This window comes from Myotis davidii, unplaced genomic scaffold (genome assembly GCF_000327345.1).
Source record: "Myotis davidii unplaced genomic scaffold, ASM32734v1 scaffold73, whole genome shotgun sequence".
NCBI classification, from domain to species: Eukaryota; Metazoa; Chordata; class Mammalia; order Chiroptera; family Vespertilionidae; genus Myotis; species Myotis davidii.
The window spans coordinates 2527422-2542665 of NW_006286675.1; the positions used below are offsets into that span (position 1 = coordinate 2527422).

The window sequence follows — 15244 nt, forward strand, 5'->3', positions numbered from 1 at the left end:
GGGGGGGGGGGGGAGTGCTTCACGAATTTGTGTGTCATCCTTGCACAGGGACCATGCTAATCTCTATCGGTCCAATCTTCTTATATAATAAAAGGCTAATATGCCAATCAACTTAATGTTGGAATTACCAGTCACTATGACACGCACTGGCCACCAGGGGACAGATGTTCAATGCAGGAGCTGCCCTCTGGTGGTCATTGTGCTCCCTCTGGTGGTCATTGTGCTCCCACAGGGGGAGCACCGCTTAGCCAGAAGCCCTGAGCCGGCTCACGGCTGACAAGCGCAGTGGCAGTGGTGGGAGCCTCTCCCACGTCCATGGCAGCACTAAGGATGTCCAACTAATGCAGCCATGGGCAAACTATGGCCCGCGGGCCGGATCCAGCCCATTTGAACTGAATAAAACTATTGAAAAAGACCGTACCCTTTTATGTAATGATGTTTACTTTGAATTTATATTAGTTCACACAAACACTCCATCCATGCTTTTGTTCCGGCCCTCCGGTCCAGTTTAAGAACCCATTGTGGCCCTCCAGTCAAAAAGTTTGCCCACCCCTGAACTAATGGCTTAGGCCCGCTCCCCGGTTGGAGCAGGCCTAAGCCATCAATCGCACATCCCCCAAGGGCTCCCGGACTACCAGAGGGTGCAGGCAGGGCTGAGGGCCCATCACCTCTCCCTCCCCCACAAGTTCACAAATTTCGTGCCCTGGGCCTCTAGTTTTAGTATATGTGCTGTCAAAGCAAGCACTTTGGTCAATTAATTTTTGACAAAAGTGCTAAGAGTATACAATGGTGGCTGGAAAAACTGGACTGCCACATGCAGAATAAGACTGGGCCACTTATCTAACACCATATACAAAAATTAACTCAAAATGGATTAAGGACTGAAACCATAAAACTCCTAGAAGAAAACCTAGGTGGTAAGCTCTGTGACACCAGTCTTGGTGCTGATTTTGTGAATTTTTCATCAAAGGCAAAGGAAACAAAAGCAAAAATAAACAAGTGAGACTACATCAAACTAAAAAGCTGCATAGCAAATGAAACTCAACAAAATGAAAAGGCAACCTATGGAATGGGAGAAAATGATTGCAAATCATATATCTGATGATAAAGGGTTAATATCCAAAATATATAAAAACATACTACTCAGCAAAAAATTTTTCAATTTAAAATTGATAGAGGATATGAACAGACATTTTTCTGAAGAAGACAGACAGTCAACAGATACATTAAAAAGTCTCAACTTGCCCTAACTGGTTTGGCTCAGTGGGTAGAGCATGGGCCTGCGGAATGAAGGGTCCCAGATTCAATTCCAGTCAAGGGCACATACCTGGGTTGCAGCTCAATCCCCAGTAGGGGGCGTGCAGGAAGCAGCTGATCAACTGATGTTTCTATCTCTCCCTCTCTGAAATCAATAAAAATAAAATTTTTTTTTAAATGACATTTTAGTTAATGATGGTCCACATATACAATGGTGGTTTCATAAGATTCTAATGAAGCTGAAAATTTTGTATTGCCTAGTGACATGGTGGCTGTCCTAAGACTGTAAAGTAATGCAGTACTCATGCATCTGTGCTGGTGCAGGTGTTAACAACCCCACTGCACTGTCAATAGTGTAAAAGTATAGCACACACTATCCTATGTACAGTACATTCTTGTTAATAATAATAAATGACTGTGGTACTGGCTTATGTATTTACTGTATGTTTATTGTTATTTTAGAGTGTACTCTTTCTACTTATAAAAATGAAGTCTGCCGTAAAACATCATGCTGTGCTATACCACCAGCAGCCTCATACATCCTGTGTTCATTGCATCTTTTTATTGGATTTTCTGTTGTGCTTGATTTAATCTTGTGTCGTTTTGTGCAGTGACATGCTGTATAGGCTTGTAGCCTAGGAGCAATAGGCTACACCATATAGCCAGCGTGTGCTGTAGGCTATACCATCTAGGTTTGTATAAGTGCACTCTGTGATGTTCGCACAATGACAAAACTGCTTAACTGCTGTCATGAAGTGGTGCATGACTGTAGATGACATTCTAGAAAATGCAAAACTATTGGGGCTGTAAAAGATTGGTTGCCAGGAGATGGAGAAAGGAAGTGAATGGGCAGAGCACAGATTTTTCAGATAGTGAAACTGTTTTTGAACGATGCTGTGATGATACATGTCATTATGCATTTGTCCAAATTGTGGATTTGGGGTGAAAATAATCTGTCAGTGTAGGTTCATCAACTGTAGCAAATGTACCACTTCCATGGGGGAATTTTTTTTTTAATCCTCACCCTAGGACATTTTTCCATTGATTTTTAGATTAGAGTGTGGAAGGGAGATGGAGAGACAGAGAGAAACATATCAATTGGTTGCCTCCTGCATGCTCCCAGCCAGGGCCCAGGCCAGAGAGGAGCCTGCAACCGAGGTACATGCCCTTGACCGGAATCAAACCCAGGACCCTTTGGTCTGCAGGTCAACGCTCTATCCATTGAGCCAAACCGGCTAGGGGAATATTCGTGGGGGAATATTAATAATATGGAAGACTGCACCTTTGAGGCAGGGAGACTATGGGAAATCTCTGTACTTTCTGCTCAATTTTGCTGTGAACCTAAAACTGCTCTATAAAAAAAAAAGTGACAAATATAGAAGACAGGCAAAAATAAAACAACGCAGCATGTGGATAAAAGATAAAAAAGCAAGGGAACAAATACCAAGAGTTACAATGAAAGGAAATGCAAACTTAGGCTGTTACACAACTGCTGGGATTCGCTCCCGCTTACCACACCTCAGGGGCCTCTAAGCCCTGCACATGTCCCTCCCACCTTCTGTGTCTCCCCCCGCCCGCACCCCGTGCTGCCTGCCCCTTGCTGCTCTGGACCAAATGAGTAAGGGCCATCTGCACAGCGATTCCCAGATCGAAGTGGATTCCCAATTCAATGACTCATAGTAAACACAAAGATCGGGAACTCTGGCACCAAGAGCACAAGAAGGATGAGGAGGAGGACTGAGAAGTCCAAGCAAAGCAACAGTGAACATAAAGATTCTGAAGAGAAACACAAAGAGAAGGGGGGAAAGCAAGCACAAAGATGGAAGTTCTGAAAAACATCAAAATAGATAAAAATGAAAGGAGGAAAAGGTTAGAGCCTCCGGGGATACAAAAGTAAAGAAGGAAAATGGCTGCCCACCCGGTGTGGTTCAGTGTTTGAGCGTCAACCTATGAACCAGGAGGTCCCGGTTCAATTCCCAGTCAGGGCATATGCCTGGGTTGCAGGGTTGATCCCCAGTGTGAGGGGTGCAGGAGGCAGCCCATCAATGATTCTCTCTCCCTCTCCCTTCTCTCTGAAATCAATAAAAGTATATTAAGAAAAATGGCTTCTCGAGGCCACTACAAATTAAAGATGAGCCTGAAGGTGACAGCTGCTTTGCACCTAAAGAGGATCTGAAGCCATTGAGACCTCCACATGAGGAGGATGCTGATTATAAACCCAAGAAAAGTAAAACAGGATATCAAGAAAGAAGAAACAAAAACTAGAGGAAGAAGAGGATAGGGAATTGAAAAAATAAAAAGACAATAAAGTTAAAAAAGTTCCTGAGCCAGATAGCAAGAGGAAGAATCTGAAGAAGAGAAGCAGCTGAAGTGCAAATGGTGGGAAGAAGAGCACTACCCAAGGGCACCAAGTGGAAATCCCTAGAGCATAAAGGTCCTGTATTTGCTCCACCAGATGAGCCTCTTCCAGAGAGAGTCCAGTTGTACTGCGATGGTCAAGTCATGAAGCTGAGCTCCAAAAGCAGAAAAAGTCGTTACGTTCTTTGCAGAAATGCTTGACCATGAATATACTACTAAGGAAATATTTAGGAAAATTTCTTAAAAGACTGGAGAAAGGAAATGACTAATGAGAAGAATAGTATTACTAGCCTAAGCAAATGTGACTTTTTACCCAGATGAGCCAGTATTTCAAAGCCCAGTCAGAAGCTTGGCAACAGATGAGCCAGGAAGGGAAACTGAAAACCGAAGAGGAGAATGAAATTACTGAAAGAATATGGCTTCTGTATTATGGTTAAACTCAGAGGATTGCTAACTTCAAGACAGAACCGCCTGGGCTTTTCCGTAGCCGTGGCAACCATCCCAAGTTGGGCATGCTGAAGAAGCAGATCATGCCCAAGGACATAATCATCACCTGCAGCAAAGATGCCCAGATTCCTTCTCCTTCTCACACTCTTCTGAATATGCTCTGCAGCAGTGGCCTCCTTGTTCCCAAATCCAGTGGGCACAGTTTTCAGACCCGAATTTTGACCTCTCTGCTCCACCTGACCAGTTGAGCTTCCCCTTTCCGTAACAATACATTCTCACAGTTTTCTTGGCTCTTTCATTGTCGTCTCCTTTTAATGGTGCCTTTCCCCCCTACCCCCAAAATGTTATATCTGTGTCCCCATTGTCGTCTCCTTTTAGACATCCATTCCTCTGACCTTTATAGGTTGGTGTTTTCCAGCGTCCCATGGCCCCATGGCTTTTCACACTATACAGTCACCTGAGCAAGCTCCTCTGTGCTTACATTCCAACCATTGCCTGAATGCTCATGTTGCTGGTCCAGATCTTTCTTTTGAGCTCTCCCAGCCATATGTCAGCTAACTACTGGAAAACTGCACCAGGTTGCCCCACATGTTTCTCACACTTAGCATGTCTCATTTTGCTCCCCTGCTGTACTGTTAACTGCCCTTCTGATGCCACTCTCTACTCCTTACCCTCACAATCAGTTACCAAGTGTCCTCAAGTCTACTTCCTAAATATTGAATTTCTACCTCTCAGGGACACTGCCACCACCTTGCTTCAGGCCAGACTTCTGATTTCCCTTCTATTAAAATGTCTCCCTCTAATTCAGCCCCCTAACACTGCAACCAGAGTGGTTTTTCTGAAATGCTAATCTAATTGTGTTCCTTTGCTGCTTAAAATCTTTCCATGGTTCCCCATTGCTCTCAGATCTGCAGCTTTGTCATCATATGGCCTTTGTCTCCCCAGACTAAGCGACTAATCCAGCGGTTCTCAACCTGTGGGTCGCGACCCCTTTGGGGGTCAAACGACCCTTTCACAGGGATCACCTAAGACCATCGGAAAACATATATAATTACATATTGTTTTTGTGATTAATCACTATGCTTTAATTATGTTCAATTTGTAACAATGAAAATACATCCTGCATATCAGATATTTACATTACAATTCATACCAGTAGCAACATTACAGTTATGAAGTAGCAACAAAAATAATTTTATGGTTGGGGGTCACAAAATGAGGAACTGTATTTAAAGGGCCAGAAGGTTGAGAACCACTGGACTAATCTCTGACCCTCCCTGCCTCAAACTTTACAGTCCAGCATTTAGTGCTCTGCACAGACCATTCTGTTTCTTACCTCGATCTCTTTCCTCAATATGCTTTCTTTCTTTTTCTTTTTTTTAAAGTAGCTATCATCAAGATAAAGAAGGATGGGGCGGGGGGAAAGAAAAACAAAAAAATGGCTATCATAGTTTTTATTTTTAAGCTTTGCCTGACGATATTTTTTTCTATTGATTTTTAGAGAGACTGGAAGGGAGGGAGGAGGGGGAGTGTTGGAGACAGAGAGAGAGAGAGAGAGAGAGAGAGAGAGAGAAACATCAATGTGAGACACATCGTTGGTTGCCTCTCCCATGTGCTCCAATCATGGCTGGGAATCGAACCTGCAGCCAAGGTATGTGCCCTTGACCTTGACCAGGAATCGAACCTGCAACCCCTTCGGTCCATGGGCTGACGCTCTAACCACTATGTAAGACTGGGCAGGGCCTGCCTTCTTTCTTGAGTGGCTTTCCTGACCCATGCCTGCCTAAGCCTTATTTATCCTACAATAAACCTCTCCCTAGCTCTACCCATCCCTCCAAAGCCAGTAAGGTGTCCCCACCCAGGGCACCCACAATTCCCTGCACCTTGCAAATTTTACATTTTTACCTGTCACTTCCCCAACCAGCTGGCCATTAAGTTAGGATCTCTGTTTTTGTTCCTTCAGTGCTTAGTCTATACTGAGTGCCCACAGTTCCCAAGTGCAAAAATGGTACCGTAGCTGCCATATGGGGCATGTTACAATGTGGCAGACACTACAAAGCAATCCACATACATTCCCTCATTGGTCCTTACAACTTCCCCAAGATCACTGTTGTCACCCACATTCGTTCAGTGGGATTTAGAGAGAGGTGAAGGGGCTTGTCCCGGTCCACACAGGCAGAAAAGGGTGGAGTCTTGTTTGCTGTATGTCCGAAGTCAAGTCTGTGCAACCAGGCATGTGCAGACTGCCAGTGCCCACTACATCTGTTCTCTCCTTTCTCTGGGTAACAGAACCTCAATTTTATTTGGGGTGGCAATGGGCCCAGTTAATGGGCCACATTTCAGCTAGTGTGCTCTGTGACCCAGTCCTATGAGATTTCCAGAAGTCTTCAAAGGAAATGCAGATCAAGGAGGCCAAGCAGCCATGTTGGGCCATGAAAGTGGCTCCGAGGAAGACGGAGCCTGGGTTTCTGATCACACCGCGGGCCACACTGGTCATGGTCTGGCTACCTCCCACTTCCTGTGATGGGAACAGAAACTATCCTGTTAAGACACAACAGTAGAGCTCTGTTACTATACAGCCAAACCCGACACAGAGTGAGGCTGAATCCCACCCCTCTTGATCCCCTGGGGGCCGGTGCAGAGAAAGAGAAGGCAGCACGGGTGATGTAAAGTGTTTCTTTATTTGAACATCATTCCACCTGTACTGAAGCTCAAATCCAGCAGCAGCAGAAGGGGTCTGGACCGAAATAAGTGTTACCAAGTGGGACAATGAACAGTGAGGACACAGTCAGACAAAACTTACTAATGGGGTGTAGACAACACCAAGCTAACATCACACAACACAGGCCCTCTGAGGTCTGCTGGTCAGAGCTCCGGGAAGGACTGTGGCTCCCTTGCTCCTTTCTCAGGAAACTGCAATCCCACCCAAAGGCTAGCCCTGAGCCTGGCAGGGGCCTGTGGAAGTTTCTTGTTCTGGGAACATCCCAGCTTCTCCCAAGAGAGGGTCTCCCTTTCTCAGTCCACACTGGAAGCTGGAGAAGGGGCACTCCCCTGGGTCTAGGCAGGAATCTCAAACGGAGTCCAAGGAGTTTCCCCACAGCCTTGTCTATAAGTTCCCAATGTCTTGGCTGCTCCAGGTGTGACAAGGATCTCGATTCTACCCATGCTCCTCATGCCCTCGGGAAACCAATGTTTTCCTCCATGGGTACTGGTCCCCAAAGAGGAGTTTTCACATCTCAGGGACCCAGAAGGATTTGATCAACCAGCGCTCTGAACCATGTCGAGGTCGTGGCCACGTTGGCCTGTCCTGAAAGAGTCCCCAGCTCAGGGTAGAGAGAGCTGGGGAGTGCCAGACCCTCTGACCCAGTCACCTCAGAGACCTGCTCAAAGCTCAGCTTTCAGGGACCAAGCGTGTGAGAGACAGCTCTGCTTCCACCTCCTCCCAAAGGCTAAACCCCAGGGAGGCCATTCCACAAGCGTCCCCTGGCCACGATGGCTTCCTTCCTCTGGGCCACTCTTGGGCTTCCCTGGGGCCCTGGCTAAAGCACCTGTTACCCGTTCTGCTCCCACCTCTGCTGAAGCTTCGGGGACAGAGCTGTGGTTTGGTCCCCACTCTGACCTCATTCCCTTCCCCGTGTTACTTTGGTGTTCCTTCAACCCACCCAACACTGCTTTCCTAACCCCAAATTCCTCGGCCAGGGCAGCAGCTGGCTGAGCGGATGGTGACATGGAAACACTGTCAGACGGTCCCAAAGGGAACAAACCTCCCTCTTCTCTACCACTCACCCGCTCCAGTGGCGCTAACCTGCTCAGAAATCAGCTGGACTGTCCCCCTGATGTGAGGGCTGGCCGCCTGGGCCCGCCCTTGGTCTCTGAGCGGGTAGGTTCTAACCTCTCCACAAGGCACACGGGTTGGTGGTCCCCGGGCACAGTGCACACACAGAAGCAGCTGCTCCCTCTTCCTCAGCATCCTGTGGCCCTCATCCTCCTCCTCCCCTTTCCCTTCCATTGCTCCCTGCATCCCAGTCTGGTCTCCCACCACTGTCTTGCCAACGCCTCCTTCCCTATCTCTAATCCTCTTTCCAGTCCCCTACCCTCCCTCTCCCAGGTTCTCTGTCCCTCTGGGTCCCCCTTCTGTTCACTCTTCCTCTCTCTCCATCTCTGGACCTCTCTGCACCCCTCTGCCCCTTGCTCTGTCTCTGCCTCTCCTTCTCCCTCCTGTCTTATTCTTTCTCCTACTCCTGTCTTCTCCCCATTCCTAACCACTTGCTCGGGGCCCTCTCTCTGCAGCCTTCCAACACTGGGCTTTGGTTTGGATCTGCCCCCCACTCCCTCCCTCCCACAAGGCTTCCCTCCCCCTTCCCTTCCACCTGGGACCCTGGTGCCCAGCCCCACCTGCAGGCAGCCTGCTGAGGACGTTGCCAGTGGGGGCTGCAGTGCAGGGCTTGGTAGGAGCAGGAGAGAGGGGGCACAGTGCTGGGCAGAGCACTCGGGGAAGGTGTTTGCCCAGGGGGAGGGTCAGGACTTGGGGAGCTCCAGGTTTCAGGAATCCTACCAAGACCCAGCATCCGATCCCGGTTGGGTCCAGATGGGGATTCAGACAGAGGATTCCTAGAGCCTGTCTTGGAAACCCTCCCTCTCAGGTCCAACTCCAGTGGAAATGAACACAGGTTGGCAAATACATGGCACTAACTGCTTTTCTCCCCTCCTTTGGCTGAGCCAACATAACAGAATGGTGGGTCGCAGGCTCCTCTCCAGTGGGCCCTGCAGCCAGAAGCAGGCACACTGGAAGGAGCTCACATGCCGCATGGACTCGGGCCTGAAAGGGGCTGCCTCGCCCCCAGCCAGGTGACTCTTCCGCCAGGTCCGTGCGGCAGTGAGGGAAGTCCAGAAACACCTGAAATCTCCCTCAGTTGCTTCTCGCCACGCAGGAGGGAGATGCCCCCCCATGGTGGGAGGAAAGGGGGAGAGAGGACTCCTCGTCTGCCCCCCCACATACTTACACACACACACACACACACACACACACACACACACACACACACGCCTCGGCTCCAAGCACTGCCCATTGGGTGGCAGACCCTGGGCATATCGCAAGGCGAGAGGTGGGCAAAGAGGAGACGAGGTGGGGACAGGGTTACAAGGCCCAGGGATGGGGACAGGGGGTACCCTGTTCAGAGGTGACCTGCAAGTTCAAGTTATGCAGAAAAGTATCAAAGAGGCAAGACAGTGTCTGCCCTTAGCAAATGCCAGGGTCAGGCAGCACAAGGGGCAGAGGGGCGGTACCTCCCCTGATGCCCCACAGTTAGGCCCCTCCCCAACCTCCAGCCCTAACAACAGGGCCAAAGGGTCTGTGCTGTACAAAACAAGCTGGGGTCGGGGTCCAGTCAGCAGCACGATGTCCCAGCAGAGAGGCCAGGCCAGCCCCAGGCAGAGCCACCCCTGGCCCTTGCTGCCTGGAGTCCCAGTGTCTCCAGTTCCCTCTGGGGCTGTGTGTCCTTTCTCAGACTCGGGGCTGGACAGAGCGCCAGTAGACAGGAAGGCCCTTGTGTTCTCCCTCGGTGCAGCTCGGACTCCTTCAGGAGAGCTGGGAGCAGGCTGGTGGCGCCTGGAGCTCTGCAAAGATGTGATGGAACCATCATCGGCCAAAAAAAGGGAAAGACCTCGGTTGCCCGGGGGCAGTGTCTTGAATAAGTTTCTGCAGGAGGCAGGGACCAGAGGAGGCAAAGATGCGATCAGGCAGTAGCTCCCAGACCGAGGGAGCTTGGGGCACTGGAATCCTAGTGCCTCCTTCCCCGGGAGACTGCCGGGCACCCAGCCAGGTGGGAGAGGAGAGGAGACCTCAAGGGATGTCCGGCTCCCTTAGGTCAGTTGAGGGAGGGGCAGAATCAGGCCCCCCCAGGCTGCACCCAGCCTCCACTTCTCTTCAAAGTCTGGAGCTGGCAGGCGGGTAACAGATGAGAAGTCAGTCTGAGATTGGGGTCTTCCCTCAGAGCTTGAATGGAGGATGAGAGGGCAAGAGATGGGACACACTGAGGACAGGTCAATTCCTGGGCTGTGATCCTGGCCTTCAGGGTCCCTGTGAGTGAGCAACGGGGCAGGGGAGGACTCCCCAGCTGGAGACATCACCCCCTGGTCGCAACACGGAGCTTACTGTAGAGCTCACAAAATCTAAGAGAGAGAGAGAGAGTTGGAGAAAGTCAGAGACCACCAGGGCATTGGGGATCCCCTTGGCCCACCCTCAGGGCAAAACTGGGCAGAGTGGTGAGGTGGAGGCCCAGGCTCTGAAATCCCACCGGGGCCTCGGACTAGCTGGATGGCCCTGAGCAGGCCAGTGGACCTCAATGAGTCCCAACTTCCTCATCTGCAAGATGGCAGAACAGCCTCCTTCACAAGGTGCTTCTGAGGGTCAGAAAGACATAAAGAGCCCCAGCCAAGGACTGCGCAGTGTTTGGCACATACTAAATGCTAGAAATTATAGCAATTTATTTTATTTTTTACTTTTGTCCCAGAGGTCTTTGGCTTAGAACTGAACTGTGAGGCTCAGTCATCTTGAGCTCTTCATGAGGATGGAGATCTCTGGACGCTGATGTCACTTTTAACACTGAGCTATTAGGGTGCCTGGGGAGGGAGGAGAGGACGCTGAGTGGGCCCACCTCACACCAGAAAGGGCAGATGGCTGTCTTAGTCACGCACTTCTAGAAGCTGCCACCAGAGGGCAGGCCCTGACTTCATACCAAGGCCACAGAAACCACAGGCTATCAGGGTATCCAGGGGCAGGAGGCTCAGAGCTTAGGTTAGCAACCAGCAGCCCAGGGAAGGCTGAAAAGGGGGCAGGCAGTGGGGCAGAGCTTGGTCTTTGGACTTGGATCTGGGTTCAAATTCTGACTCCACCACTTAGGTGGCTTTGAGCAAGTAACTGGACCTCTCATTTGTAAAATGGTGGTCATGATGCCCGCCTGACGGGGAGTGGGGCGGAGTGGCAGCTTTTACAGAGCGTTCACCACGTGCCCCGTTGCAAGCACAATCTTTCTTCCTCACAGGACAACCCGTATTACCATAAGTATATGTATGTTTAAACTATACGGTGGTACTTTCCACCACACTCGTTTTGTGAATGCAGGAAACTGAGGCTCACGGAGCTGAAGTCACTTCTTAGCTCAGCCTGCTTTTAACATAGACGATCTGCTTCCACAGTCTGGGTTCCACCACAATGCCAAACTACCTCCCGCCAAATGAGATCGTCTCCACCACCATTAGCCCTATTTTATAGATGAAATATTCCCAGAGATGAATATAATTAATGGAAAGTGCTAAACTTAGGTCCAGCTCAGGCTAATAGCTCACGGAAGGGTGTGACTATGAAAATGACTACTATTTCTCACAGCAGAGAACGCACACCCAGACAGATGGGGGTCTGTCCGTCAAAGCCCTGCAGTGTCTCCCCTTGCTCTGGAGGCAGGGCGGGCCCTTGGGTCAGAAGACCGGCCCTCCAGTGGAGAACAATCTGGCACTGTCATTTCAATGGTAAGTGTGCAATTTAACTTCTGGAAAGACACCAAGAAGACACTTGTGTATAAGAAGACACAGACAAAAATGTTCATTGTAGCATTGCCAGGAATAGTAAAAACCTGGAAGTCTCCCTAAGAGCCCCTAAAAGGAGAATGGTAAGTACAGTTCCTTTATTTCATATGATGCTAAGCACTGGATAAAAAGGGCAAGGTGATTCCCCATGAAATGAGAAACAGATCTTTACAACATGCTCCAGAGTGCAGCACAAAAATCGAGCTGAGGCGGGGGTTTGTTTAGGATGATGCCTGTGCTATGTCATATTAGCACTTCACACTACTCTCTGTTTTGTAAAGGGACAGATCAGGTTTGAAGACACACAGATAAGCACTGACAACAGTGACAACCCCTAAGGTTCTGGCCTTAGGTATAAGTTGTTTCTTTGTTGTATTTTAGTGTTCCCTGATATACATATCCTATATAATAAAACCCTGATCTGCAAATCGACCAAACGGTGGCATGACTGGCGAAATGACCGGTCGCTATGATGCTTACTGACCACCAGGAGGCAGATGCTCAACGAAGGAGCTGCCCCCTGGTGGTCAGTGCGCTCCCACAGGGGGAGCACTGCTCAGCCAGAAGCTGGGCTCACAGCTGGTGAGTGCAGTGGCAGTGGCAGTGGCAGGAGCCTCTCCCGCCTCTCTGGCAGTGGTAAGGAACAGTGAGCTCAGTGGTAAGGAACAGCAAGCAGGTGAGCGGTAAGGGGTGAAGGGTCCTGGACTGCAAGAGGGATTCTGGACTGCGAGAGGGATATCTGACTGCCGGCAGGCGGACATCTCCTGAGGGGCCCAGACTATGAGAGGGTGCAGGCCAGGCTAGGGATACCCCCCTGCATGAATTTCATGCACCAGGCCTCTAATTGAATATACTAGGTATAAAGCACTGTTCAAGAACTATAACTCTACCAATAATGTGTATACACCTCCCTGTCCGCATCTGCTTCTGGCTTCCCTCATCCGTTCTACCATTTATATTTCTCGTTTCCTTGTTTTTTTAAAAACACACACACCCATATCACCATAAATATATGTGTGTTTATGCCGAAACCGGTTTGGCTCAGTGGATAGTGCGTCGGCCTGCAGACTGAAAGGTCCCAGGTGCGATTCCGGTCAAGGGCATGTACCTGGGTTGCGGGCACATCCCCAGTGGGAGATGTGCAGGCGCCAGCTGATTGATGTTTATCTCTCATTGATGTTTCTGACTATCTCTCTCCCTTCCTCTCTGTGAAAAATCAATAAAATATATTAAAAAATGATCGATGTTTCTCTCTCATCGATGTTTCTAACTCTCTATCTCTCTCCCTTTCTCTCTGTAAAAAATCAATAAAATATATTTAAAAAAATATATATGTGTGTGTGTGTGTGTGTTTAAACTATACATTGCTTAGTGGTGCTTGGTGTTTAAGCTCACTATAAATTTCACTGTGTCGTCTTCTGGAACTTTATTCTCCACCGCCCCGCCCCCACCCCCCTATGTTTCCAGTGGGTACCCATTCTGTTACTATAAACTGAGGTTCATTCATTCTCAGTTATGAACTATTCCGTGGTGTGAATATATCACCATTTGTTTATCCAGCCTCCTGTCCATAGCCATGTAGGTTGCTTTTAGTTGTCTGCTATTTTGAAGCTGCTGCCAAGAGCATTCTTGCCCGTTTCTCATGGGTTTATCCCCACTGGCGGGTTTTGCTGGGTCCCAGGTGCACAGCTGTTCAGATCTGAGACATAAAGCCACACTGTTTTCAAGGTGATCCTACTGCCTGTCCCATGCCCAGTTTCGCATCGCTGTTAACCTTGACGCCGCCCCGCCCGCCCCTGCCCGCCGACGCGCGCACTCGCCTTTGTTGTCGGGCTTGAGCTCCTCCAGAAGCAAGTCTGTTTGCCGGTTGCCCAGCACGAAGGCGAGGAAGGAGAGGATGAGGGCGTTGAGGATGCCGATGATGGCCAGGATGTACGCCCAGCGCACCGAACAGTCCCCCAGGGAGTACTTGCCGGTCTTGGCCCCGCACATGTCCCGGATCGTCTCGGCGTCCCAGCCGTCGGGGAAGATCATGCAGCCCAGCACGAGGCACAGAGCTGAGGGGCGCGAGGCCCAGCCCCGCGGTCGGGAAGGAAGGCAGAAGGGGATGGTTACTCCTCAGAGCCCGAGCACCCCCGGGAGCCCTCCTCACTCCGCTCATCAACCCAAGAGCCTGCTAACCGGTTCCCGCGGGTTCCAGAAACTGCTGGGCCTGGAATGACGACTGCCCAGGAAAGCAGAAGCTTTCCGGAACCCGTAATGTCCTCTCCTGCCCCCATCACATCAACTCCTTCCTGGAAATATGAGAAAAGAACCAACCACGGTCGCCTCCCTTAGCACCCTGGCCATGCTTACCCTCTCCCGTCCTCGTCACCACTGATTTATCTCGGTTGTTCATTCACATGTTTACTGAGTGATACTTTCCTTTCCGTCACGATATGGAAGTATGTCCTCATTCACACAGTTGAGCACTGTGCTCAGAGAACAGACTGGGGTGAGAACGATGGGGTTTGAGCCTAGTTCTTTCGCTTACTCAGTCCATGACTTCGGGGGTGCCTCCTGTTTGTCTGTGTGATGGGAATCAGAGTGAATACTTACCTCCCAAGGTGGTTGTGAGGATTAAGTGAAGTCATGCTTGAAAGACACTTAGCACAGTGCCAGGCGTTGACTCACTCAGGTAGTATCTATTGAAGGCCTACCTCCTCTGTGCCAGGCACTGGACTAGGCAAGGGGCAGGGTACTTGGACTCTAGCCTCATGAGGCTTGCACTTTAGGTGGGGGATGAGGGGAGAGAGATCCATTAGAGCAGGGGTCCTCAAACTATGGCCCGCGGCCCACATGCAAATACAAATATTGTATTTGTTCCCGTTTTGTTTTTTTACTTCAAAATAAGATATGTGCCGTGTGCATAAGAATTTGTTCATAGTTTTTTTTTAAACTATAGTCCGGCCCTCCAACGGTCTGAGGGACAGTGAACTGGCCCCCTGTTTAAAAAGTTTGAGGACCCCTGCTCTATAGCAAGAGGCTCTTTAGAGGCGGAGCGGCTGGTGAGAAAGCAGTGGGTCGCTGGCTCTGCCCCTCACGCCCTGACCCACCTGGGCCCCACAGGTCATCCGTCAGCTGATGCGGAAGGAGTTCACCCTGGAATTCTCCCGAGACCGGAAGTCTATGTGAGGGGCCCAGAGAGGGTGCAGGCCAGGCTAGGGATACCCCCCTGCATGAATTTCATGCACCAGGCCTCTAATTGAATATACTAGGTATAAAGCACTGTTCAAGAACTATAACTCTACCAATAATGTGTATACACCTCCCTGTCCGCATCTGCTTCTGGCTTCCCTCATCCGTTCTACCATTTATATTTCTCGTTTCCTTGTTTTTTTAAAAACACACACACCCATATCACCATAAATATATGTGTGTTTATGCCGAAACCGGTTTGGCTCAGTGGATAGTGCGTCGGCCTGCAGACTGAACGGTCCCAGGTTCGATTCCGGTCAAGGGCATGTACCTGGGTTGTGGGCACATCCCCAGTAGGAGATGTGCAGGAGGCAGCTGATCGATGTTTCTCTCTCATCGATGTTTCTAACTCTCTATCTCT

At 49.8% G+C, this 15244-nt stretch overlaps 1 protein-coding gene and 1 pseudogene across 1 annotated transcript in view; one reads left to right on the top strand and one right to left on the bottom strand.

Annotated features, from left to right (window-relative positions):
• The window catches only part of LOC107182208, a 6876-nt pseudogene extending 2395 nt beyond the window's left edge, over positions 1 to 4481 (top strand).
• A 2241-nt stretch (positions 4482 to 6722) lies between these two features.
• Positions 6723 to 15244, bottom strand: part of LHFPL4 (lipoma HMGIC fusion partner-like 4) — a 23749-nt gene continuing 15227 nt past the window's right edge. Inside the window, exons 2-3 of the mRNA XM_006758225.2 lie at positions 13467 to 13703; positions 6723 to 10233 (exon numbers count right to left, since the gene is read on the bottom strand). Of these exons, the coding sequence (XP_006758288.1) occupies positions 10133 to 10233; positions 13467 to 13703 (338 nt within the window). The 3' untranslated portion in view covers positions 6723 to 10132. The remainder of the gene's footprint in view (positions 10234 to 13466; positions 13704 to 15244) is intronic.